Raw genomic sequence first — 27,762 nt, 5'->3', positions numbered from 1 at the left:
TCTGTGTTGCAGGCTGGCTAGTACAGTAAAAACAATCTAAGGTTGCTGTGCTTTTCACCTTTTCAAACCTGAAATTACTGTTGCCTGAAAACAAAAGACCGCTTTTATTCATGGGTTCTGAATGCGCTCCTCATACAGCTTAATGAATTCTCTGAGTTGGCTGTGATGCTGTCTTCTTTCCTGTAGTCATTGTTACTTTATTCACTAAAATATGTTCTTTCACTGTTTATAAAGTTATTTACTTTTATTTTTGCCATAATATTCATTGTAATTGATTTATCTTACTTATAACTGGTATTGAAGCAGTAAAGGAAAACAATTTGCACTGGCCTCTACTCTTTTTAATTATTGCTTTATTTATATCATTGTAAATGATGAGAGCCTACGATTAACTTTTTGGTATTCTCGTCCTCTCTGCTTCAGTTGCTTTACAGCCAAAGCAGTTTGTTGCTGTTGCTAGCTATAGTGAAATTGTTCAGCAAGTCTGTATACTGTATTGCATATTAGTGTGTGTGTGCGTGCAGAGCCATTAACCAAAAGCGTAGAAGGGAAGAAGAGTACAGTCTTATCTGGAGTTTGTGAACAAACTTGCTGTAATTCTCCAGATCAGTAGAGGTACATACTAGTGAATTCAATCGGCTGTGTACGGACGGAGATGGTCATAGTCACTCATTCAGAGTGCACCAATCAATGGGAGGTGCTTGGTGTCATCTACCAAGTTTGTCATTATCTAGATGTCATGACCAATGTTCCCAGTAAGGAGTAGCATATAGTGAGCAAAAAACATTGTTTATGAGCGACATTTTGCTTAAGCCAAAAATTTATGAGCACCAATTTCGTGATAAGTATGAGCGATCGTGCGGGAAGTAAGAGCGACGCTCTGAATTCGTGTGAGCAATCGCTCACGTGCTCAGCTTAGAGGGAACATTGATCATGACCCTTTTTTTTTGGCTGAAACGGTTTACTGATGGGCTATTTCCTGAAGACAGCAGCCATTTAAGTGAAGTTAAGATGAAAGCTCTGGACTGTTGTGGAATTTAATATACAATGTAGCATGGACTGCGCATGCCTCTCAAACATTTGTTCTTTACTGCCATTGTGCCAGTACGTTCATTCAGAGACCAAGACAAGTACAAATAAAACTAGTTAATTTGTTCTTTGCATACTACAGTACTATAAACCAAACTTTACATCAAAGTTACAGCAGTCTGAGATGCTATAAGTAGTTGTCTTTAAAAGTGACACCAAGGTGAAGATCGTTCAAGAAGAATTGTTTCTTTTGGTTTTTTTCCAATTGGTTTTGATTAGAAAAATTTTGCATGGACCAAAGATCTGAAACATCTGTTACTCCTCTCGGCTTTACAAGTCTGTAGTTTGGTTGCTCGTACATATATTGGGAAAAAAAAAGTGTTAGATTGTCACGGGTGTCTGGACTGCTGATTTGTCCACCCCTTTCACAAGTGCTCTGGGCATGTCATTCTGGCCATAGGCCACGCAACATACCCAGGACACATTGGAGGGATTATAGAAGAGCTGGAATCAGTAGCTAGGGAACGGGGAGATTTGGGCTGACCTTTTTGGTCTGCTGCCTTTGTAGCCCTCACTGGAAAAAGCAGTTTGAAAAGATGAGATTAAATTGTCATGTTTTCATTTTTGAATTTTGTCTGTGATTTTGGAATTTTTTTTTAACTTAATTTTAAAATACTGTATAGGAAAATTAGCCTTTGCAGTGTTATTTATGGTGAAATATTGTTTTGGTTTTGTTGCTATATTGGCAATGTTTGAATTAGGTTCTGAACAAAACATATATATGTTCTTCATTTTTTAAATTTACAATAAAATAACATGTAAAATATAAAGTATTATAAAGGATGCAAAAACAGTATTGCTATCAGTTATCCTGAAACTATTTACAGTTATCCTGAAACTATTTATATGCACACATAACCTAAAGTTGAATAGTGGCATAGCGGTTTAATGGAAGTCAGGGGTGCGGAAATCCAACGCCCGACTCGTCCGACACCGGTAAATTGACCGTCAGACAAGCGTGTTTTTCTGGTTTCAGTTGTCCGTGGACAAGTGCAATTTTCTGGAGAAAAAAGAATTATATGTGCTGTGCAGGGCACATTTTTACCACTACTTTCAAATTTTAAACATTTGGGTACGTACTTCGTGTGGAAACAGTTTACTTAGGCATGTTCTTCATGTCTCAAATTGGTATTCAATATTGTTTACAAAATGATGGCTGATTTTTCAAAGGGGAATCACTCTTGTGGTCTTACATAAGTATTTTACCCTACTATTTACATGCTTGGAGATCTGGTCATTTTTTTTCATGCCGACATTACGATGTAATTTGATGATTTTTCATTATAATCGATAACTTTTATATATTATTGATAAAATTCATTTTTTCTACATAAAAATGTGGTCATTTCACCTACGATGCTATTGTTTTCGCCACAAAGCTTGTTAGGCAGTTAATCTTTCCTGAAATTTGCGATTTCGCATAGGTTGTGATACATTGAGGAGTTAAGAAATTTATTGCGTGGCATCAATTTTGATGAGTTGTCTATAGATTGTTTTTGATTAGAGAATTTTTCATATAAAACAAGTTGGTTTTGTGCTGTCAGTTTAGTAAAAATAAAGAAGAAAACATTCTAACGTTTTCCAAATGTTATGAAATATCAATAAAAATCTTCACTTAGACGCGATTATTTTTTTCCCGACAACATCTGTAATATTTACTTCTTTGGAAATGTACCATCTTGCGGAATTTCGAATACGTCATTAGGAATTACCTGAGTAACCCATAATGCACTGCGGTAAGCACGTTGTTCTCGCTATATGCATGTTGCTAAAAACTGAAACAAGTAGCATCGCGGATGAGAAATGGATCATTGCTTGATTAAAACTGGCACAACAGGCCCTGAAAAACCTACGGGAGCGTATTAAGGCCACGGTGAAAAGAATACGGACACAGTGAAGACAAAAAAAAATGTAAATGTCGAGATTAAAGTCGACATGTTGACTTTATTCTCGACATTTCCACTTTATTCTCGTAGTTTATTTTATCAGTAGTATGTTGCAAACTAAATTTCATCTTAAAATGAATGTTTCATTTGCTAGATTTTCTCAAACCTCGTCATAAATTAATGTAGCACATTAAATGCTTTATATTAAGTGTTCCCCGACCCAGTTAATCTCTGTGCGCTTTTTAAACTGACTTCCTCTTGCACTGAGGAAGCGCCGGCAGCAATTGCCGCACATTGACTTCATGATATTCCTGCTCAATGAACATTCAGAATACTAAGATAAATACTTGATATCTTTTCCACGATGAAATGCATTAAAGCATGTATTAGACATGGGTGGCGGGGGGGCACAGTGGCGTTGCTGTAGTGCTGCTCCCTTGCATTAAGGGTCCTCAGGTCTACGTTCAGTGTAGAGAAGTTTATGGCAGGTGTGACGAGGCTCCAAAAACTGGATATTTGAATGGGTATCGCACAGGTTTAATTTAAATATTGTGTAAATGTTGGGTTCGTGATCTGGAGGTCGGAGACACGAACGCAGAATTCAGTGGATGTTTTTCTGAGCAGGCTTTCTTTATTGCATGTTTGCTGTGTCTATCTTACGTACTAAACCCCCAGTTCCTATCCTTTGTCTTTCTCCATATAACCAATCACCACACGATAAACGTCTTTGTGAAATTACTAGTTATGACTAGTTCTAAACCTAGACCTCAGTTTTCAGAACTTTAAAAAAAAAAAAAATCTTCGTTATACATGTTTAATTATGCCATCCATTCAGAGGTCTAAGCTTATAACTAGTTTTAATTTCACAAATACGTTTATCGTGTGGTGATTGGTTATGTGCAGAAAGAAAAAGGATAAGAACTGGGCGTTTAGTACGTCAGATAGAGGCATGAGGCTAAAAGTAAACAAGTTGGTTCAGTTGAAAAAGCGTTTTCTAAAGCTGAACGCTCGGAGGTTAAGTGTTATGCTAGGCTGTTCAATACTGCTTCTTTAGAAGAGTTTGTTCCATGATCAGCTGTGGAATTCTAGCTGTCACCTGGCAACAGTCACATCACTCATAAAAAACCTGAAAAGTCATCAGCATCCACTTCTGCAGGACCTATCAGTCCAAGAACCATGCAGTTCAGCTCAAGCAGAAATGAACAGCATTCAGCCCATGCTGTCTGAGATAGTAAAGATTCTTGGGGGAGAAGATGTTGCAAGACAAAAGCTGATGAACATGGCAGAAAATGAATCAGGACAGTGTTCTGTTATGTAACTGTAATATATGAAAAAAGAACTAGTGCAGCTATAATGAAGGCATTGTTTATTAGCTAGTTAAAAATAAGGGAATCTTTTATGTAATGTTCTAGAGCAAGGTGGCAAAATACTACTCCCTGAAAGAACTTTTTTCAGTTTTAAAATGGAAAGCAGTTTTGGTATCAATAAAAGAGATCAGAAAAAATAAACTATTTTTCACTTTTGTTATTTGTTTATGGGCAAATAAATTTAACTGGCGGACAAGTGAATTTTCTAAGTTTACATGTCCATGGACAAGTAGAAACAGATTTGATTTCCACACCCCTGGAAGTTCAGTGATCAAGCCAATATACAGTATTACATCTAATAGGATCATCCAGTGTTTCAAAAGGAGAGACAACTAAGACAGTTTTTTTTCTAATATTTAGAGCTATTTAATAAGGTGAATTTTAATATATGCCACATTTTATATCATTAGTCTGTTGCTTTTATTTTTATTTTTGCACATTACCATTTTGTTCTGGTTTTCTTATGCTATTTTTTTATGTTTGTAGCAACAAATTGACTGATTATTTTCTTTCTTTCTTCATTTAATTAAAACACTATGCAGAAGTTAATATTATTGCATAATAGATGTTTTATCACTTTTAAGGGGTTTGTTTTGCCTGTTTTCATTTAAATGTGTTGGTGCAGAAAAAATATTGAGCTGAAAATCGCTGATGAAGTTAGTGCTTAAAACATTCTCATTGCACTGGGTCTGTGACAGTGAAAGTGCTGACAGGATAAACTCCTGTTTCAAGCTCTGTTGACATTATGTTGGTGGCCTTATGACTAAGCTGTATTAGGCTTGTCTCCCTGCACTCCATCAAAGAAGCAACATTTAGTGTGAATCATTTTTTGTTGGCTAATTAGATTTTTTTTTTGTGTCTGTTTTTTAACTAGCATTTCTAATTTGTTTTATTGTCTATATAATGTTGGATAAACTGTATTGACTGAACTAGAGCATTTGTTTCTTTTCTAATTTTTTTACTAGAATTTCATGCTTGTAAGCCTATGGAATCGTCTTAGCAAGTCAGAGGCAGTTGATGGCATAAAGTGTCATGACCAGCAACTCATTTTAACTAGTACATGACTCGTCTTGACAAAGTCAAACATTTTTGACTGTCTCTAGTCATGGTGGGGCTTGCGTGCATGAGAGCTGACAACCAGTGAGTGCTCATCTAGAGGTGCAACGCATGTAATGGGGCAACAAGGAATAAAGAAAATGTGTTTTGGACCTCAGAAACAGAAGACACTCATTTGTCATATTTTTCATGTGCCAAGATTGAGGCTGAACTCACTGAGGCTATTAACCCTGTGTGCATTTCTGGCTGTATCAGGCCATACATTTATTGGCTATCACAAAAAGGGGCAAGCATGACTGTGCTGGAAGGTTGTCACATAGTTGGTAAATTAGACATGCCCAGAGATTGGCAACTGCAGTGAGCAAGTCTGACGAGACTTACAACTAAAAGTTGCATAATGTGACATCAGCTTTATACAGACTAGCGAAGGACTACATTGGCTAAAGTGGCTAATTATGCATTTGACTGCCTGGTTTCACTCCACTTAAGCTATGCAACATTCTCCCCTCATAGAAGATTACTCTCTGTGGTGATGTGTTCATCTTTCTGCTGCTCTGATGAATGTGAATGTCTCAACTTGCCCTTTAGACTGCCCTGCCACACATGGAGCTATGTACAGATGCTGTTCATCAACAACAGCTCTGCCTTCAACACCACCCTTTCCAACAAGCAGGCTATTAAAAGTAAACAACTTGGGTCTCACCTCATACCTATGCAACTAGATTTTATATTTTCTCGCTAATGGACGATAAACTGTGTGCATGGGTAAGCACTTCTCTTCATCGATAATAATGAACACTGGAGTACCACAGGAGTTTGTACTGAGCCCTCTCCTTTACTCCCTCTTCACAAATAATTGCAAATCTACTCATAATACTAACATTGTAATAAAGTTTGCAGACAACACCACCATAATAGGCCTGATCTCCAGTAATGATGAAACAGCCTATAGAAAAGAGGTTGAGAATCTGGAGAGTTGGGAGCCAGAACAACAACCTTACACTAAATTTCAAGAAATCAAAGGAACTGATTCTAGACTTCAGGAGACTGAACTACAGGGGGTCACCATCCCATCAGCATAAATGGCCAGACTGTCCTGAGTTTTTAATTATTGGCAGTCCACATCAGCTAGGACCTGTCATGGACAACAAACACGACAGCAATGGCCAAGAGAGGTCTTAAGAGATTTCACTTTCTGAGGAGCCTGAAGAAAGCACAATTCCCCCAGCAGCTGCTGGTTAACTTCTACAGGTGCACCAGAGTGTGTGCCATCACATACTGCATTACAGCGTGGTACTCGGGCTGTACCTCTGAGAACAGGACACCCTCCAGTGCATCATCAAAATGGCTCAGAGAATTACTGGTGCTCAGCTACCATCACTGGAAGATATCTTCACTACCTGCTGCAGAAGAAAAGCAAAGAACATTTGTGGAGATCCAAGCCACCCTATCCATAGCATTTTTTTATTTTGCATGCATGCATGCATGCATGCACTGCCAGGCTGAAGAACAACTTTTACCTAACCTATTAAATGCACTGTGATCAATGCCCCTTCCTATACAGAACCACAACTGATTGAACTGAACTTCTGCATCAACCACACATAGTTACACACTTACACATGACCCACGTGGAACTCATGACCACTGCATTGATGGTTGTCTTCATTGTGACACAATTTACTTGTGACTTTATTATTTCTCTGTTTATGCTTGCATGTTTACCTTTACTTTTACTACATATTTACATGTATTTTTATTCTGTGCATATGTGGAACTGTTAATAGTAACTGTGCTTCTCATAGTTGAATGTTTACTTGGTTTATTATCTACTCTTCCATACTTTTCTCTAAGGCATCTATCTTTCTCTCACTCACTCACAAGAACTATCCACGACTAAAAACCTGATCCTGTACTCCTTGTGGAAAGCAACTTTCTTGGTGAAATAACTAAGAAATTTTTGACATGAGGGTTTATTTTTCTTTTTTCTTTTTTTTTCCTCTCACTAATGCCTGTTACCAGGGTTCAATTGAGGTTTAATATAACTAAACCTGGTTGTCGATGTTTTAAAATGTGAGTGTGGTATCATAAAATTTTGAGTGTGCTGATAGGCACACTTAGATGGTATGAGGTGGAGGGGGCAACCTTTGGTAAATGCCAAGTAGGCCTAATAGCTGGATATAAAAAGGTAGGCAGCTGAGAAATTAGATTACGTAAATTCTAAAGCCAGCATCAGTCATAATACATGACTTTTAATGAAAAATTATCAATGAGCAATTATGTCATAAAAAAAGAGTTAACTTGTAACTTATTAACATTCTCAAACCTGTTTAGGTTAGTTCAGGGCCATGGGGTCAGTATCTTGATAACTCAGGTAGGGCACAACTACATCATAGGGTACACCAAAACTCATATCCACACTCAGAAAGAGGGGAGTTTTGGAATTGCCCGTCGGTTCCCAGCATTTTTGTCTTTTGCAGGTTATGTAGAGCGCCTATAGACTTACATGGACAATGACCATGCACGAGATGTAAACCAATTGTCCTGTGTCTGTCAAACACCACTGCCAAAAGCTATGCCATAATGAAACGGATAGTGTATCGGCATTTGGAGGAAAAAAATAAAAAAATAAAATGTACACATTGATAACAAAATCTAAATTTATAGGAAGTTTATTAAAGTAGTAGTGTGTAACTAAAAATGTATTTTCAGTGTACAGTGTTAGTTTAAAAATAAAACATAAATTTAAAAAGTTGATTTTTTTTTTTGCTTTTGCTCCATTTGCTTGTTGCTTAGTTCATCCATTTTTTTTAACGTACTTAACCCAGTATATGGTCTTAAGAAGCCGGACTATATAATGGCCATATCAGCCACAACAGCAGGAACCAAATTTAAACAAATTACCATCCTTACTTTAGTATTTGGGAGATGAGTGAGACTAGGATACTAGTTTGATGGAATGGCACTCTATGGTTACCAATGTTGGACCACAGCAAAACAATATCTAAAACATCCACTTGTTTCACAAGCAGCCGAACATGGTTTAAACACTCTTTTATAATTGATTATGGATTCTCTACTTAAAACTGTCTTTCTTTTCTTTTAATCCATTTATAATTATACTCAGGAAGCCGATCAGTAATTCTTAGAGCATTGTTTTTATGGTTTCTGTCTTTATTCCTTAATCCGCAGTGGAATTAATTTAATGTTGCCCGATGTAAGATCCTCATGATTAAATGTAGTAGGTTTCTGTTGGGCTTTGTTTGTGTAATATGTTGATGTAGTATTGCCCAACCAGCCTTAATAAAATCTATTCTGACATCTGTTTTAAATTACATATCTTGCGTTAAGTGTGATCTTATGAAGAATTTGGTATTAAACACTAGCATATTTTACTGATATTATATTTCAAATATTTTTATTTATTTTTTAACAGGTAATGTGGCCAGATTCACCGAAAAGCTCAATAAAGCAGGCAAACAAAGAACTAGAGGACTTTTTATCAAAGGTAATTAGAATCTTGCCTTTTTGTCCAACTTTCAAGAATAATCTTCATTGTGTAAGCCTGCAAGTCAGGAGTGGATTGTCATGTTTAGTACATTACTATGCAAACTGACTGTTGGTATCACTTCATAGGTTTTCTGAAGGCATTAAATTTCTTGTACACTTAACTTATTAAATGAGTTTAGCTTAATTAATTAATTAGGAATGTAAGTGAATAATTGGAAGGCTTCACTGGCATGTAAACAGAATAAGTATAGAAAAATATTTTATGTAGTACTGTTCACAATAAATGTCAAAGCTGCTCCTTTTCTATCCCTAATGCAGACAGTAAGTTAGCCCATTGTTGCAACTTTGCTTTCTTATGGTTGCCTGGAGTCTATTTTGTTTATTTTGTCCAACAAAAATAACTGGCTATTTTGACATTTTAGCTATTAACAAAGATCACAGTCATTTTGTTAATCTGTGTTCTTTTAATTAAAAATGGCATCGCCCTGTCCTTCAGCTTTATAGCTAATTCTTAAAGAAGCTGCTTGTTTGGTTTCTTCTCATATGCAACAAAACTACAGTCTCAACGTTGATCTTGGCCATCATACATTCTGAATGAATCCATTCTGCCCAACAAACAGTCACTAAATTATATCCAAAATGTTACAGAAATAGAAGCAATTTATTTTGATTGGTTTGTGTTGTATATATATTTTTTTCAGCTTATTCTGTTTATCTAAACCTGCTGTAAGCCACATGGCAACACCACTTTATGACAGAACCCCTCAGTTGATTGGCCGCATTGAAAGCCCCATTGACCACTGTTTTTAGAATATATAGAGTGTTACTATTTAATCGTCAGGATGGCTTTTTGTAAAGCTCCTAAAATATCTTGCCTCTCCCCTCTCTATGGGTCAGGGTTCCAGCTGTTCAAGGTAAAATAAGTTGGCTAAAACCCTTTAAAAAATATAATTTCTTTTTATGTAAATACTAAGCAAAATAGACATAACACAGAATTGGCTTTTCTATATTCTTTTCAAGTTTATTTTTTTTAAGCTTTTTGTATGGCCCTAATTATGAATCTTGCTTATTCTCTTGGTCTTTGTCTTTTGCCCAATGACACAGACACATCGTATACTCTGCTGCTGTATTGCAAGGCTTTGAGTGATAAGGTCAACTCTGAAAGAGAATAAAGTTGTTTCTGCTTATGGATTATGAATTTTGGAAGCTTGTAAAAGCTTGAAAGTTATCAAATATAGTGTTTCCTGGATACCTAAAGTTCTTATTTATCTTTTTCCAGACAGAGCAGTTGAGGATGTGGTAGGTTTCATTATAATGTGTGACATTCTATGAGCTAAAACCGTTCTGTCTATCATGTGATCGAATTCTTGCTTATGTCTCAGGACCAGCTTATCTTGACCTGTGACACTTTAGAAACAAACACACAAGTTATTGATAGTCTTCCTCAGCTTGGCTTGTTTAGTTGGAAGATTGCTGGGTGCTAATTTTGTGGCACTCTGCTAATGTGTAATATACTTACTTATCTTCCACACTGTACAGATTTAAAGCTTAAGCTTCACTGTCCTTTCAAGCAGGAGCAGTGAGAGGGTTGATGGATGTATAGGTATGTATACACACCTCGTACACAAGAAGCACTACACTGTGTGCTGCCTTATAGGTTTATAAGGGTCATTATTGTCATGTGTACAAAGTTTAATGAAATTCTTACTTAATGTGCTAATCAAAATTGAAACACATCACTATTCTCCGTCACCTATTAAAGACTATCCATGATTGAAGGAAGTATGTGTTTTCTACTTACTGGCTCATAGTCTGCTTCAGTTCATTGGTTAAATTCTGCCTCTTTGAAACTCATTGGCATCTAAGCGTACCTATCAGAGATGTTAGACGTTCCCTACGAGTATTTCTAGAGCAGGCAACAGCAGCTTGATAGCAGTTTTTATATATCTTAAACCAAGTTGTCCATGATACTAGTCCTCCATACAGGAACTTAACTTAATCTGTTTGTGCCTTCAGCTGAAGTTATTTACTTTATCATAATTATTATTAATAATAATAAATATATAACCCATGTTAAAAAGGGTAATACTGAATATCAGAAGAAGATGAAACAAGGATTGATAAGTTGAGAGAAAATGGCAATACAACCAGTCTTGATGAATATCTACTCCATCTGTCAAGAATATTGCTAATTAAAAATTTTAGTTGTCAATCGATTGAGTTGTTGCCACAAGGTCAAATGATAAAAATGCTGAAACATTCCATAGGCAGTGGAATAGTATAACTGGATGCATGTAGTCATTCTTGCTGTAAGTTAAGAGTTTCATTGTACCCTGTACACATGGCAATGTTGCTACCATTAGTTCTGCTACTAATGAATGGATCATTACACATACTTGGCAATTAATTAGATCTTGGGGGAGCAAAATGCATTCACTGTTTGCTACTTATCCATGTTAGATATCAAGGACACTTAGAGCAGAAGCAGCAGGTACATAGTGGAAATACGCACTGCTTATCACTGGATATGTATAATTGCAGCACTATGTAGGCATCTCACCCTAGAAAAATGATTTTCAAACTGGGGGCCACAGTAATCCTGGTGTGGTTGACGTTCTTAAAAAGTAAAAATGAAGTTCAATTCCAGTTTTAAATATTGTCTTTTAAATTGCCTCAATTTTTAAATAAACATAACTCAAAATATTATTCAGTTTTTGCAAAAAACTAGTCCTCTATTGCTATATTTATTGACTAGAGCTGTGGTTGTCAACCTGTGCAGTATGTGAACAGCTGTCATTTTCTACAAGAAGGGAACTGAATGGATAAGTAAATGCATAACTAGGGAAAAGTGGCCCTTTACTGAGTGATTGGTTACATAGCAGCCTGATCCAAGCCTTCACTCCTTTTCTGATTGTCACTTCCACTGCTCAGTGTTGCTGTTCTCCTTCAATGAGCCTTCACTCCCATTCGTATGAAGTCTCCCTTTGGTCACATGGTGTCTGAGGTAACAGTTTCCTTTCACTTCCCACCTCTTTGAGCGGATCCAGGGCTTGATCGAGACCAGCAGGGAAAACATGCACTAAGATCATTGGATTTTTGGGAAAGAGAATGTCTTAATAGGACAGTGCTGTCTTTATAATTCTGCCATTGTCAATGGGACAGTATTTTTAGTTTTGGTAAACTTGCTTTTGGTGTAAAGTAATGTTTAGAAAACTTTTAGAAATTGCAGACTAATGCAGAAGAATATACTGTACATTTTGGCAAATGTTAAGAATTATTACTGATAAAATCACTAAAATCACCACATCTAACATTTCCTTTTGGTGTTCATTAATATCAACCAACAGTATTCACTAACTTTTCTTCTTCCCCACCTTAATTGAAACATAAATACAGGAACAGGTTGAACACAGAAGCATTAACTGTGCAGCTTTGAAGCAGGCGCAGCTTTTATATTGTCTTTGAGTTAAAACAATTAATAGACGCAGGTCCATACAAATAAATTTCCTCTGATTTCTTGTAAAAATCCCCAAATGGAACTATGAGAAGTGGAGATTTCAGGAGGGATTAAGCAAATATCCCCTGTAGTTGTGCCAGTTAAGAGTTCAATACTTAACAATTTAAGACCAACAAAAAAGGTGATACTTCAAAACAATTAAATTCCTGCAAGGGGTATCCACACGGTATTTCTTGGCACTCATCTTTCATTAGCTGCCCCTGGTATACTGGACTGTTTTGGACATTGCTGTTAGCGTTTATTATTTGTTGGGGATCTGGGGGAGAACCTTTGCATGCATTGCTTTGGTTGTATTGTATGCTTTTTTTCTGTTATTTCATTAATATATTTGGTATTATTTATCAGTGTCTCTATATGTGATTGTGTGTGTGTGTGTGCTGGGTCTAGGCTGGGTATGTTCCTGGGTCCCCACAAATCAACAAATCTGGTGTCACCAGTACAACAGTTTTGAATGAGGGAGCTGGAAATGATAGCAAGATTAATCACACCATATATAACCCCAATAAAGGAATGGGGGCTTTGTATACATCCTCTGAATGTAATGGTCATAACTATGGTTATCTGTTCAACATCCCACCTGTTTTGTAATGGGCTTACCCACTCCATTATTGTGGGGAGCAGGTGCCTGTCCCAGCTGTACTGGACTTGAGGCTAGTAACCAACCTTGGATGGGACATATCGCTCATATGTAGGTTACATCAGCTTAGTAACCTCATGTGTCTGGGAAGTGGAAGTAACACCACTCAATAGTAAGTGGAAGTAACACCACTCAATAGTAAGTGGATGTAACACCACTCAATAGTAAGTGGATGTAACACCACTCAATAGTAAGTGGATGTAACACCACTCAATAGTAGTACTGAGATGAGTCTCCACACAGAGACAGTTCTAGCTACAGTTGTAGCATGTAAAAACTAAGGCAAGATTCAAGACCCAAGGTGGTATTGATGTACTTGTGGCTAGTCTATAATGGTGAAGGAATTGACTGCTCCATATGCCTATTTATTATAAAATAAAATTTATATGGTCAGTGTTTCAGAACTTTTGCTTTGTGCAGAATTTGTGGGTCTGAGCTCTTGAAGCAGGAGGAAGACTTCTCCTTAATGATAAAGTGATAATGATACAGTACATATTGCATTGATAACATTGATATTTAGTCTCCAAGACATTCAATTAGAAGGGCTGTCAACGCAAAGTGGTTTGTTACTGAAAACAAATAGGCAAAAACTAAAGTTGTATTGTTCAGATAAACCAAGTAACATACACCAGTATGGTAGAACTTCAGCTTACACAAATTTAACTATATGCTGAAAATGGATCATAAAAAGATGAAAAAGAATACAGAAATTTAAATAGGGATTGATCCAGGTGACCTTCTTTCCCATATTGTGCAAGATATGACTCTTGTACTGTCAGTCTTTATCAGCCACTGCAGTATGAGTGTGTCTTATCTTCCTGCATTTTCAGGGTGCTTTCACTCCATCTAATCCACACCAGTTCAGAAAGATTCCCACCTACTCTTGCTGCGGTATGTTTAATTCTTTCAGTCAAACAGTGGTGCAAGTCCCTCTCGCTCACCACTGCACACTGGAGAAGAAGCAAAAGGAGTGCTTGCTTAATGCCTGCTCAGTCTCATCCACTGCACGACAAGGAGAGGCACAATGTGCTCATCTCCTTCCTCTCAAGCTGTCTTGCTCACCCTGGAATGTAGTTGTGTAAGAATAAGGGAGTCCCCTGTCACAACTCTTGACTGTAGTGAACTGAAACAAGGTGCTGTATCTGCCTGAAATGTAAAACAGAGCCAGAGATGCCTGCAAAATAACATTACTGTACATAGGTAAGCTAATGAGTTGAAGGTAAACTGTGTTTGCTGTAACTTTAAGCTCAATTTAGGAATATTTCACTATTTGTGAATTTCAACTGTATGGAGTGCTTTGTAATGCATTTCATCCAAGGTTATGTTGTACTGAGTAACAAATAATGAAAAACTTGGTGAAAGTATATTCAACATGTTTGAATGGTACAACAGTGAGTGTAGTCTTCAGTTACAATTAATTACTTTGATTAAGGATGGTTCAACTGAATGGCTAATTCTGATTAGTAAACAGTAGTGTTGGATCGATACAGAAATTTTGACTTTGGTACTGAATCTACCTATACCAGCTTTTCAGTACCCATATCACAATGATACCAAAGCATATAACTTACTGTATAACGTTGTATTTTTCACAATAAAATATAAAATGTTTTTGGGGGAAAAACATTATTGATAAAACTGTACATCGACTGTAGTAACAGACTAGTGGTAAATTCAGTTTATTTTACATATTGTAACAACTACAGCCATAAACACAGGTACATGTGCTGGTGTGCTCCTGACCTACCAACCCAGATACTATAGCCTGGTGACTGGCTCAAGTTCTCCACTGACCCCTGTTATAGCCATGAGGGACATCTTTTTTCATTTTTAGTTACTTCCCGACCTGACTGACTTCATGTCTCCCACTTCATTGTCATGGCTCTGAAACATGATGCTCCTTTCCTCTTTCTTCTCTTGTACTCATTCGTGCTGCTGCCGTACACCATGATGTTGCTCTGCTGGTATTGCAGTCCAGCAAACTCTTCTTCTTTTGGTCAATAGCTTTCTGACTCTTCTGAGAAAGGTGCTCACTCTTTGTGTTCCAGTTCCAATAACTGGCCACAGATTCATTCGCTAGTTTCACTTTTTTTTGCACCAGCCCATGCTTCATCTGCATAACCCACTGCTCCTTCCCACAGAATTGCAAGTGCAGTATGTGTAGAAGAAAATAAGAAAAGTACAGTTTAAAAGCATTTCCTGATACCTTAATCTTAAATCTGGAACAAAACTTACTTCAAAATGTCCTTGGGGCTAATGAATATTATAAGTGAAATGCACATTAATTGAAACAGTCTGTGCAATGCATAGACTGCACTGCATATTAATGCTGTATTGTTTGATGTTTGCATTCGCATGTTAACAGAATCACACTGTTTAGGTTTGAAACAATTTATGTTTGTATCTGCTGATCAAACAAACTTGGAAAAACATTCTTTGTGAACACACACTATATGAAAATGCTGCACTTGTTAACCCATCGAAATACATTAATTGTAACTTTTTTCATTTTTATTATAAATACCATTTTACAACTGTTGATTTCTGAGCCCCTGGATGATATCGAGATGAGAAAAAGGATAAACGTTTAGAAAATTCAAGCCTTATAACACCATTTGCAAAAAGATGCCATAATACCTTCAGGTTCAACTTTTTTGTTTCCTTTATAAATAAAGTACTGCTATATCTCATTTTAACTGCCATGTTTTTGACAAGTTAGGGAATACAACCATTTCTGTCTGTTATTTATTTATTTGGAAGACTGAATTGATGACTTGCGTTACAAAGCTCGGCTACTGTGATCTAGTTTTCTGTTTTCTGTGAAGATGGCTTAAAAAATAAGGCAAACGTGAAGTTAGCAATGGTCACTGTGATGTGTCGTTTAGAACACCAGAACTAATCCAACGATTGAAGAAATATTTCCTTTAATGATGATATGCAGGAATTACGCATCAGGTAGGACAAATTTATCTGTAGGTGTGTGAGCATTTTGTTAACAAAACACACAAACTTAAATTTTCTTTAGCGTGTCCTGCTTTCTGCTTCTCCTCACTGCAAGTGATGGGACTTCAGCACCTTAAAGACACAGAAAACTGTTTTTACACTGCTAATCAAGGAGAAGCTGACCCACTAAGTAGTTGAATTACTAGCAAAGGTCCATTCATATGCCTACTTGAATTATTTGGACAAAATTAGTCATTAGATTGATGGATCAATTGATAAAATACTCGACTGATTAATCATTTACAAAATAATTGTTGCAGCCCTAGTAGATTTAAAGTTGGAAAAAATGTTTAAAGAAAAAAAGGAATTTGTGACATTTGAATTAATATGACGTCTTCATTAATTAAATACTGCCCATCAGTAAATATTATTGATTTGTGATTTTTTGACAGTTTTGACTTGAAAAGTGTGTTGGTGCAAGTGGCATCATAAAGAGTTAATGTTGTTGTTAAATTTTTTGTGGCCTGATGATATAATTATAATATCATTCTTTATATACCTTATGCTGAAATTCCATCTCTAGCTTGTAAATATCCTTTGTTTGTTGTTACATTGGGAAGAAACCCATCCCCACCACAAATGAAATACAGTCCCTGAAACGCATTCTTAAAATTTATACTTCTAACTGTAATCACACAAAAAAACCCCTAACTTAATGAACCTGTGTATCACCTGCTGGCAGAAAGCTCTGCCACCTTTTTAATCTTCGCTCTTTCTTGTATTACATATGAGTGCTGCCAAGAGTGCGTCTTGAACGTACCGCTCACCTGAGATGCCTTCTTCAACAATGATTCTTTTTGTCTTCCCTAAGCTTTTACACTTTATTTTTGAAATTGGTTTGAGTTACCCAAGCACAAATGTTAATCAAGACTGAAGTGGTGACATTGTTAAACTCTAATTTTGCGTTCATTACATTTTTGGCTGTTCCGAAGTCATTTTAAAGCAAAGTTACCTGATTCCAACACTGAAGTAGCTGGTTAGTTGCAATTTTCTTTTAGCCTTCAGGGCATTTCATATTTCTCACTTAAATATCAGGAAATCAAATATTTGAAGTAGTTGTCCCTTCTTTTAAACTAACTTTCAGAGATGAATAAATCCATTAAAAGGTGAATTTATTATTGCCTTTGGAGAATCTGTGCGCATGTGTGTGCTTTTATTTTGATATTAAGGTCTAGAATGGCAGAATTATGGGAGCCTATAGCCTGTCTAAACTGCAGTGTGCATGAGTTTCTTCAATTGTGAACATAAACTATTCTGTACACCAATTTTGTAGTTTTTGCATGACCGCTTATCAGACCCCGTCTTTTCATTGTAGCAGAAATTCCAGGGTGTAGGCAAAAAACCCACCCACGTGGAATAAATATGAAATATGCCGTGCATGTAGAAGGCAGACCTACTCCTAAAATCAAGCTCTTAGCCTTGCAGTGTGACCTAAATGTATGCACAGTAGGTATTTTTTCAGTCTGCACAGTAGAATTGGAGCTTATGAAAATTACGCAAATTCAGGTTTCTCAAACAAGGGGTGTGTCATAAAAAAATAGGAAAAGAAAAACAAAATTGCCAAACAGTGATTGTTTTTTCTTTGTGGTACAGTAAAGGGACCTCATTCACTGCAGGGTGATGTGGCATAGGAAAATGGGAGATGCATGCCTCCTGATCTCTTGGTCTTGAACTCTGTGGAACATAGCGTAGTAGAAACAAGAAATATTTATGCTTCCTGTGCTGCCTCTTGCTGTGGATTTTACTTGGTGACTAAAATGGAGCAAGATTATGGGAGGAATGCATCTGGCCTTTTCTCATGCTACTGTATGCCAAAGAGAGTGCAATAGTATTAGGAGTCTTGCATTCATATTCTTCCTTGTAGCACCACATAATGCAATGAGACAGCGTTGAAAGTATGGCTAGATGGTAGTCTGTAGATCAGGGTTCTCTAACCTTTTTTTCCCCCAGGGAGCTACTTTTACAAAATGAAAATGGCCGAGAGCTACTCATGTTTTCTAACGTTTATTCTCATAGCTTATTTCAACCCAAACAAACTGAATAAGCTTGTTTTGCCTCAACATTTACAGAATGTTGGTATCCACAACTAACATTTTGCATTAAAACATCACAAAAAATATTTAGATCACGTGCAAGTACATTTTGTATGTCTCTATACATTTTCTAGTGTATCTCACACAATTGAATTAAAAACATGAATGCTGTCAAAACAAAACAATGCAATTAAAAATACACAGATATTACTTATTCATTTGTCATTTTGTTACATGTCACTGTTTCACTTCACAAGAGTATTCACATGTCCAGTTGCATGTGTGATGTGTGTTTTAGTTAGTGAGATGACTAGCACAGCATGGAGTCAACAAGAGAGGTGTATGGTGGAGTGTAGCCATTTAGGTTCATTCTTATGGAGTAATTTAAATGTTCATCTGTCAGTCTTGTTCTGAACTTTGAGTTTATGACATTCATGCCAGAAAAGGCAGACTCACAGAGGTATATAGACGCAAAGAAAGCAGACATTTTCAGAGCTGCTTGGTGAAGATTCTTATAGTTATCTGGCTCTACCAAGCTCCAGAAATGCTGAGAATGCTGTTGAGACTTTAACTGCACATTTTATTTTGAAGGTTTACTAATATATAATATAAAATCCAATGTCTGTCCACTTTTCACGAGAGAACTACTTAATGGATTTAGATCGTTTTTTTTTTTTATAATTTACTTGAACATTTCGTTTGATTTTGCAACTTCTCTCATTTTGCTATGTATCATAGTTTGCTTGCAGTACTGATTTATTTGCGCGAATCCGAGAAACGCGCAGCGGGCCGTGGGGGGGGGCCTTCACTCACTCGCCAGCTTCGGGGCGTGTTCACTAACTCCGCTTAGCTAGTGAGCAAGAGAACAACTGAATTTAACTTGATATTTAAAATAAAGTGTTACTTAGGTCTAATTGAGTTTGAGTCCGGATATTCTCATAATAAGTGTATGCCAGATTGAAAAGATAGATTGCAGTTCAGATTGTGGATCGTGATAGGATTTTTTGGAAAGATCACCCAGCCCTACTTTGACTAATCAAGTTTTCAAATTTATGTAGGATTCATTAACCCTGTGGCTTGCTACCGGTAGCTCACGAGTGATTTGTTAGAGACCCTTGCTCGAAATAGTATGTCTAGATAGTACTCTAATTTAATGTTTTACTTGCTAAGGTTTTATTATTTATAAAAAAGGAGTGCACCTGGATTTTCCAAAAAAAAAATTCTCTTCACAGATTGTAGTTGATTAAAGTGGGAGTTTTATAATGTGCTCCAAAAATTAAAAATTTCACATGAGTAGAAATTGGTAAATGGAAAAATACAGTGATTAAACTATATTACAAAGTACTCATTTAAACAATTTATTTTCTTTCTTTCTACCCAAAAAAAGCTTCCAAAGGAACTTTCGACAGAGTGTTTTGAAAAAGGAATTTTGAGACTGTTAAGTCACAGAGATGAGTGGGAAATTGGTGAGCTGGAGCAAAAATTGAGGTAAGTTTTTTTTCCCCATTGTCTTTCTCTGCTCTTTATGCTAAGAACAAGTGCCAGACTGTTTCCGACTTTGTCACTGAAGTCTGCTGCAAATGTAATTCTTACTTTTAAATAATGTTTGCTGTCATTTCAAGTGTCCGTTTGCTTTTGCTGCTCATTATATTTTGGTTTACATTTCTAAGCACTATTAAAAGTGATCTGGGCTGCTAAGAGGAAAATCCAGTTAGTAAAAAGTAATGTTTAAAGAGCAAATTCACAAGAGAAAGTTGTTGTCTACCTGTCTATCATCGTGCAAGACTTGTGTTCTGATCTCCAAAAAGATTCATAAGCAGTCATGTACATATTGCAGAAGGGCCTGGTGGCAGACCTTCAGCGGTAGACTCCTCAGTGGCACAATCTAGGGATCTGTGGCTGGATGTCTGAAGTGGAGAGTCTTGGCATACGGTGAAATGTGCATGTAAAGGCAGATAGAGATGTTGGGCATGATAAATAAATGTGGCTGCATTTGGTGATGAGTGGTGCGTGGTTTCCCCCCCAAATGGGACACTTCATTTAGAGCAGAGGCTAACCAGTTCAGTCTTGGTTTAATCAAACTAGAGAATCTTATTTCTCATAGCTTAAGATCTTAAATGCCATTTTGCAACCTTCTAGTGGGCTTTCATGTGTTGTCTGACCACTTTGCCATGAAGCCAAGATTAGTGGAGTGTTGCATCTCTACAGAGTTTCTCTAAAGCCCAGTGACTATTGAATTCATGGTTACTCCTCTTACCAAGGTTTTGCTTCTCTGTTTGCTCACACGTAGACCCCATCTGTGTAGCAGCCGTCACAATTAACTAAATCCAATCAGCTTTCACTTTTGTCACCACCCCACCAATCAGTTTCTGTCATAAAACAAAATAAGTATATAAGAACACAGAGAAGTAGTGCCACTGTTTTTGCATTTGAGCACTGAAAAGTTAAAACATCTAACCTTATATAGCAAAAATTATGAAATACAATTTTAAAATCACTTGTAATAAAGTATTGCACTAAGACAGCACACTTTGCAGCAAGGATTTAAAAATAGAGGGAGTTATGGAGGTCAGGTGCAAAAGAAGGTTACCCCTGAATGAACAGTGCAGAATAAAACTGACCTGCCGGTAAAAATAACTGCAGACCCCCTGTCTTAATGCGTAAAATGTTTAACTGACTACAAAAACATTTTCACCTATAAATAAATAATAAATGTTACATCCCAAAATTAAATGTGACAGTTTACAGGCTTATACTAATTAATGTTTACATCATTTAGAAATAGGATACTTTAAGAAACAGGGCAGCAACTGTAATGTAGGCTGTTGAACTGACTCCATGAAAAATGAACATTGAATCGATATTTTCATAGTTGTGACAACCTTAGTACAGATATTCTCTTCACTGAGATTTTTTTCTGGAAAAGCCTAAATGTATGATGTTTTCACATGAACATTTTAAATTTAATATTTAAACAGATTACATTACAATTACTTGGTTTTTTTGTAGAGTGTAGAGACGTTTGACTTTTCTTTCAAGTGTGCACTGCAGGAGGCGTGAGAGCAGGCATTTTAAGAATTCAGTTGACGCTTATAAAGATGAAAATATAGTCATTGTTAGCTTAAAAATAAGGAATAAATATAACCATCAAAGTTGATATGTACTGTCATCTATTGATTATATGTTGGCAGAAATTCTAAGGCATTAATTTATGAATATGTTGATCAGTGCATATGTACTTCTCCTGAGAGATGCTTGAATTAATGAACTTAAAGTATATTTATCTGCATACAATTTGTATTTAATGAGTATTGTTATACAACCGGGGTGTGCTTGCCAAAGACCCATCCAACTTTTTTATGTACATAAAGTATGGTATGCATGTTTTTCTACTTTTTCTTTTTTCTTTCTTTATTTTTTTGCTTTTCAGAGCTTTACCAGTTTGATTTGCACATGTTACAATTGCAGAAATAAAATAGCAATTTATTATAAAAATTAAAGCGAATGACTGTTGCAAAAGAAGTAGCATTTAAATACATTTTAATAACATAAAAAACATCAGGACACCAATCACTGGTCATAATACTGGAAATTTTTATTGACATTTATAAACCGTATTAGTCCTGTCTACAAAGCTGTTTGAGAGGCAACATATCCGATGAACCAAATGACTTAATTCACTAGAAACAGTTGGGAAGCCAATCAGTGGCCTAACCCACTTTTTGTTTCCCTCACTTGCAGTTATCTACCTGTAGAAACTTCAGTTACCACAATCGTTTCATGCTGATGAGTCACATAACTAGTTTGCTAGCTTTTCATACAGCTTATACAGGGCAAGTAAGGAACATGCAACACGCAGGGGTGTGACAAAGCAAATTATGGCCCTTTTTTTGTTACAGGTCAATGTAACAGTAAAGGATCTCTGATTTGTGAGGATATGCATCATATTAAGATTTCTTTGATGTACTTGAAACAGCTCCACTTTGTTTGACAAGTTTAACTTAAAAAAAAAAAAAAAGGTGATGCAGCTTGGGAAAGCTTTGTGTATTCATAAAAGTGATTTATTCACTCCAGAGTAGCTGTTACAGTTACCTTATTGGAGAAAGAGTTACCAGTCATGAAACACCCTATTGAGATAACTACAAACATAGGCGTTATAACATACGTATATTGAGAAATAAGTTGTCCTATCAAGGAATCACCACACAATATATGAAGGCAAATAAACATACCATAGGAAGACCCACTTCTGCTCTTCTAAAAGCTAAGAGACTGGGCATTTCGAAGTTTGGAACAAATATGGGTGTATGCTAATCTGGAAACTCTCACAGTGTAAATGCTCTGCCAAGTAATCACTGTGGCATACAGAGACAAGTGTATAACCATTTTTGAAAGTGAAACCCAAGTCCTTTTTTGCAGGATTGTCATCTGACCTTTGTAGCCAAAATGGTCTTAGTTAATGGATGAAAAAGTCTGCATGCTTGGAGTAGCTGTGCAAAAAAAAATCTGCTTTATTGTCAATCCTTGGGATGACGAATATGGGAAAAGTTTAGTGTTTAAAGCTCCTGGAATTGTTTAGTATGTACATTGTTAAGACTCCATCCTTTGCTGCCATTGTGAATACCAGTCCAGGAGAGTGGCTTTTCAAACCGAGGCCATTTATGAGAGAAGAAAAAAACTAATAAAGGGGTGTTTTTTGGTTTGTTTCAGTATCATACCGCTTGTGGAAGTTCTACAAATACCGATACATATGTAGAGGCCAAATATCAGCCCAGTACATATATTGGATGGCCCTAGTTTAAAGTCCAATTCATTATTCACTACATTGCCAACAAGTCCAGTTGTTACAATGGCCAGTGGCTTCAGTTAAAGGTGGAGTTTAACACCAGAAGCAGAATTTAATGGTTCATTAAATTGAAGAGGAATTTATGCTGAAAAGCAGATGCTTGCAAACAGCCAACATTCCTCAAAAAAGAAGATGCAGCTGCTAAAGGACAGAGAGCTGCCCTAGCCGCCTGTATCTTCAAGGCGAAGCAGCAAGCTTGCGTGATTACAAAATTATGGGGCAAAATACTGAATGCCATTCCAATCCGTGTTGGACTCTGAACAGACTCCTGAGCTTTGGTCATAGGCTGTACTTCGAAGTTGTCTGAGAATCTTATGACTTTTATTGTAAGGTTACACTGTGCATAGCATGGTGTCTGTTTTGTTACAATATTGGCATGTCTTACACTTTATCAGGAAACTAACTTTTACCTATGTAAGTACCATATAAGCATGTAGCGAGCTTCAAAAGTATTTACACAGTGGTGTTTTTTTTTTTTATTATTTGATGGTGCTGTATGTGTATTCCTGCACAATATATACTGTAAATGTCACAAAAGCAGCAGCATGTAACAATCAATGTGTTTTATCTAAGTATTTATTGAGCTTATTATATGTTAATATTTAATGCTTTCCCATACTAGTACAATAGAACTGTCAGATTGAGTTTATATTAACATCTTAATATTACATTACTGTCATTTAAAATTATGTACTTTTGTGGCATGCCATTTCTGTTCTCTTAATACAGCAGAAACCAATTTTACATTCGCATATTCAACATTTCTTTTTGAATGGTGGGTGATAATAACTAGTTTTTCAGGAAGTGATTTTTGTACTGGGTTAAAAAAGATGTTTGTGATACTTAATGATAATTATTTGAACATCAGTAACTTACTGTATTACAAAAACTGCTACAGAAGTATTTTTTAATAAGTGTCCTATATAAAGGTATACAATATAAAGCCAGATTAGAATTTGCAAAAAAAGTACAGAGATGAGCCACAACAGATCTGGAACAAAGTTTTATTGACTATTTGAGACACAGAATAAACAAAGTGATGGAAAGGCCAAAGTATGGAGAAAGAAGGGAACTGCCCATGATCCTAAACGTACATGCTCATCTGTGAAGCATGGTGGAGGTTGTGTCATGGTGTGAGCTTGCATGGCTGCTTCTGGAACAGGCTCAATCATTTTATTGATGATATAACTAATGGTGTTAGTTGAATGAACTCCCAAGTCTATAGAAACATATTGTCTGCCAATTTATAGAAAAATGCGTCCAAACTAATTGGCAGGAAATTTATTACGCGTCAAGATAGTGATCCAAAACACATTTCCACTTCAATAAAGGACTTCATCGGTGGGGAAAAAATTGAAGGTTTTGGACTGGCCATGTCAGTCACCAGATCTTAACCCAATTGAATATGCAATTCACTTCCTGAAGAGAAGACAAGGAAGAAAAGCCACTCAACAGACAACAAAAGATCATGTGGTAAAAGCCTGGAAAGGCATAACCAATGAAGAAAAAGAAGTCTGGTGAAGTCTGTGTGTAGTAGGCTTGATGCAGTTATTGTGAGCAAGGGATATGCAACCAGATGTTAAGCATTTTTGACTTTAATTTCATTGAAAACATTTTGTTCCAATACTTTTGATCACTTGAAAAACTGTGTGGTTTGATAGAAAATGTGCTATGTTTTGTTGTTTAACATATCTAGATGTAAATACCACGGAATAAATGCTGAAACTCTGATCTCTCTTTTCATATTCATCTTTTGAACTCTCACTCATGTCCTTAGTCCACAGCAAAAACAAAATAATTAGCCTTGCTGTTCCAGTACTTTTGAAGGGGAATGTATTTAGTTTTTAAAAAAAAAAAAAACATATTGATTTAGAAATTAAATGTTTAATTCAACTAATTCAGCATTTAACAATTTTATATTAACAGTTTTTAAGTGATTCCCTAGAAAACTGCTAAATGGAAGTTATGTATACAGAATCCAGTATATACAGTTGGAACAAAATACATATATTATTGTAGTGTTATTAATCAAAGTTAATAATCATAATGTCAAAAGAGAAATAATTGTCAATTATGAATTTTGTGGTAATCCTATACCCCTGCTAGGACTTTTCCTAGAGATGACTGTCCGGCTGAACTGAGTAACTGGACAAGAACGTGTTTAGTCAGGGAGTAGACTAAGACCGCTGTGGTCACACCAACAGAGCTTCAAAAGTCCTCTGCTGAGATGGGAATACCTGTCAGAAGGATAACTGCCTAGGGCAGCACTCCTATCATATCAGGAGTTTGTGGTGAGTGGCTGACTCTCATGTAGAGTTTGCCAAATGGTATTTAAAGGGTTCTGAGAGCAAAAAAGAGATTTTCTGTGGCTTGATGTAACAAAAACAAAAAGAACTCTCTGGGCAGATCTCCAAGCACTGTCTGACCAGGGGCCTCATGCATTACGCCGCACGTGGAATTTGCACTATAACATGACGTAAGCACAAAAGCCGAAATGTGCTTACGCACAGAAAATCCAGATGCAGGAATCTGTGCGTTCGCCAACTTCTTCATTCTTCTGCTACATAAATCCCAGTCAGCATGAAAAGTAACGCACGTGCACGTGTGTGCTGTTCCGCCCCAACTACTCCCAGAATTATGCCTCTTTGAATATGCAAATCAATATAAATAGCCCTTAAGCTCAGGGTTCTGTGAAAAGACAATGGGGAAAAACACGGGGGAAAATATAAGAATTTCAGCGAATACCAAGTGGAGGCAAGGAAAAACTTAATATTTGTTGGTTTAAATAGTGGTATAATCAACAAAAGGAAGTTGATCGAGTGGCAAAGCGTGTCGGAGAAACTCGAAAGCTCAAGTTCACAAAGTCGCACAGTGCCAAAATAAAAAAGAAGCTGTCACATACCAAAGTCGCCGTGAAAAGACGAGTTGTAGCCCACCGTCTGAGTGCCATATGAAAGCTTATTATTGTACATAAAAAAAAAAATAGGCACACAGTGGGGGAAAAAAGCACAAAATGTCAACTTTAATCTCGAAATTTCCACTTTAATCACGTAGTTTATTTTGTTATTTAAAGTACTGTTGAACATCATAAACTTCATCTTAAAATCATTTCATGTACTAGTTTCTCAAATCTCATCATAACTATAGTAGCACGTTAAATGCTTTGTTTTGTATTTGATCTTCTATGTACTCTGTGTGTGAATCACTACGTGCTTCTTAAACCGGCTTTCTCTTCCTCCGACAGGACAGAGAATCCATTACATTCGTGATATTACAGCTCTCTTAATAATTAAAATACTGAGATGTATATGTGATATAATTTTCATGATGATTGGAATGAAAGCATGTTATTAAACATGGGAACACGATGGCGCAGTGATTGTTCATGTCTCACAAAAGATGCTGCTGCGCCATGCGTGACCTTCGATTAAATAATGTATTGTGACAGTACTGTCTCTTTCAAACGTACTAACCTCCAATTCCTGTCATTACTTTTTTTTTCCCCAAATACCCAAACGCCACACAATCAGCTCTGTAATAGACGTTAAGCCATCTGTAAGCTTACAACAACGATTCTTCAGAACTTTTAAGGAACATTGAAATATCTTCATAGTACATGTTTAATTATTCTATCCTTCTATCCTTAAAGTGTCGCACCAGCCTCAGTAAATATACGGCGCGCAAGGCAGGAACAATACGTAAACCTGGTAACGCTGCGGCACCGTGTCCTCACATGTTTAATTATTAACAATACAGATTATTTAAATGGAGTTAGTTTTATCTGTATAATATAATAAACATATTTTGCTGCATTTCATCTTAAAAATGACATTGTCATCATATGTAAATACATGCTTTATAAAGTGACGCAGGTTGTGCAATATTATAACTGCATATAATATTATAGTGCAAGTTTACAGTGGGGTAATTGTACTTATAAGTACAAACAGTTCTACAAGGAGCAATTGATTGAATGCGTTTATAGTTCTTGGGATGAAACTTTTTCTCAACCGCGAGGTCCGTACAGGAAAGGCTTTGAAACGTTTTGCCGTGGCTGAGGCAGCATGTGCTTGATGCTGTATATCGATAATTCTCTTTCCGATCAGCTGCTGCTGTGATTCCCCACTCAGATACAGTGATAAAAATACTCCGAGTGGTGCAGTGAGAGTAATATGGAAAAAGATGATCCGCTGTGGCAACCCCTAACAGGAGCAGCTGAAAGAAGAAGGTGCAGTGAGAGTAACAACGCTAAAGCAGTTATGGTATTTGGAATACTATGGCTATTCCCTGGACCATTATATCGTTACAGGTTAATTACAATCAGATGCATTACACTAATAAACAGTATGCGGGTAATTTCAGTGTATTTATAAAGCCGCGTCAGGAAAAGAAAGAATAACCACACAGGAACAGTAGCACTGCTTTGACGCTGGGTGCCGCCAGTCTGCAAAATCGAGCAGAGAACTTTAATACGACAAGGTATGAGGTACCGTGGAAAAGTGCGTGGCTTTACACCAAGTGTAGGTTTTATGCATCGTGATTTGAACGTGGAAGTGTTCTTATGCAGAATTTCTGTGTGTGTGCACCGTTTATACATATGGCCCCAGGTACTAGTCATCACCTGCCTAATACCATCTCTAGAGTGAGGCATGGTTGTGTGGACAGCAATAGGCTATGGAGGGTCTTTGCATGGAAACCGGACAGAATTGAGGGAAATACAGAGAAGTCCTTGATCTTAGACTAGGTTGACTGTTCACCTTTTAGCACGACAATGACCCAAAGCATGCAGCCAAGACAATGCTGGATTGGCTTCAGGAC

General features: G+C 36.6%; 1 protein-coding gene across 2 annotated transcripts in view; it reads left to right on the top strand.

Annotated features, from left to right (window-relative positions):
- zcchc2 (zinc finger, CCHC domain containing 2) overlaps positions 1-27,762 on the top strand; it is a 159,339-nt gene that overhangs the window by 39,052 nt on the left and 92,525 nt on the right. For both annotated transcript variants that reach the window (XM_039753206.1, XM_039753205.1), the window contains exons 2-3: positions 8,835-8,906; positions 19,486-19,586. In XM_039753206.1, coding sequence (XP_039609140.1) covers positions 8,835-8,906; positions 19,486-19,586 — 173 coding nt within the window. The remainder of the gene's footprint in view (positions 1-8,834; positions 8,907-19,485; positions 19,587-27,762) is intronic.

Source organism: Polypterus senegalus, chromosome 5 (assembly GCF_016835505.1).
Source record: "Polypterus senegalus isolate Bchr_013 chromosome 5, ASM1683550v1, whole genome shotgun sequence".
NCBI classification, from domain to species: domain Eukaryota; kingdom Metazoa; phylum Chordata; class Cladistia; order Polypteriformes; family Polypteridae; genus Polypterus; species Polypterus senegalus.
The sequence above is the reverse complement of the archived record's forward strand: the minus strand, read 5'-3'. Positions and strand labels throughout refer to the sequence as shown.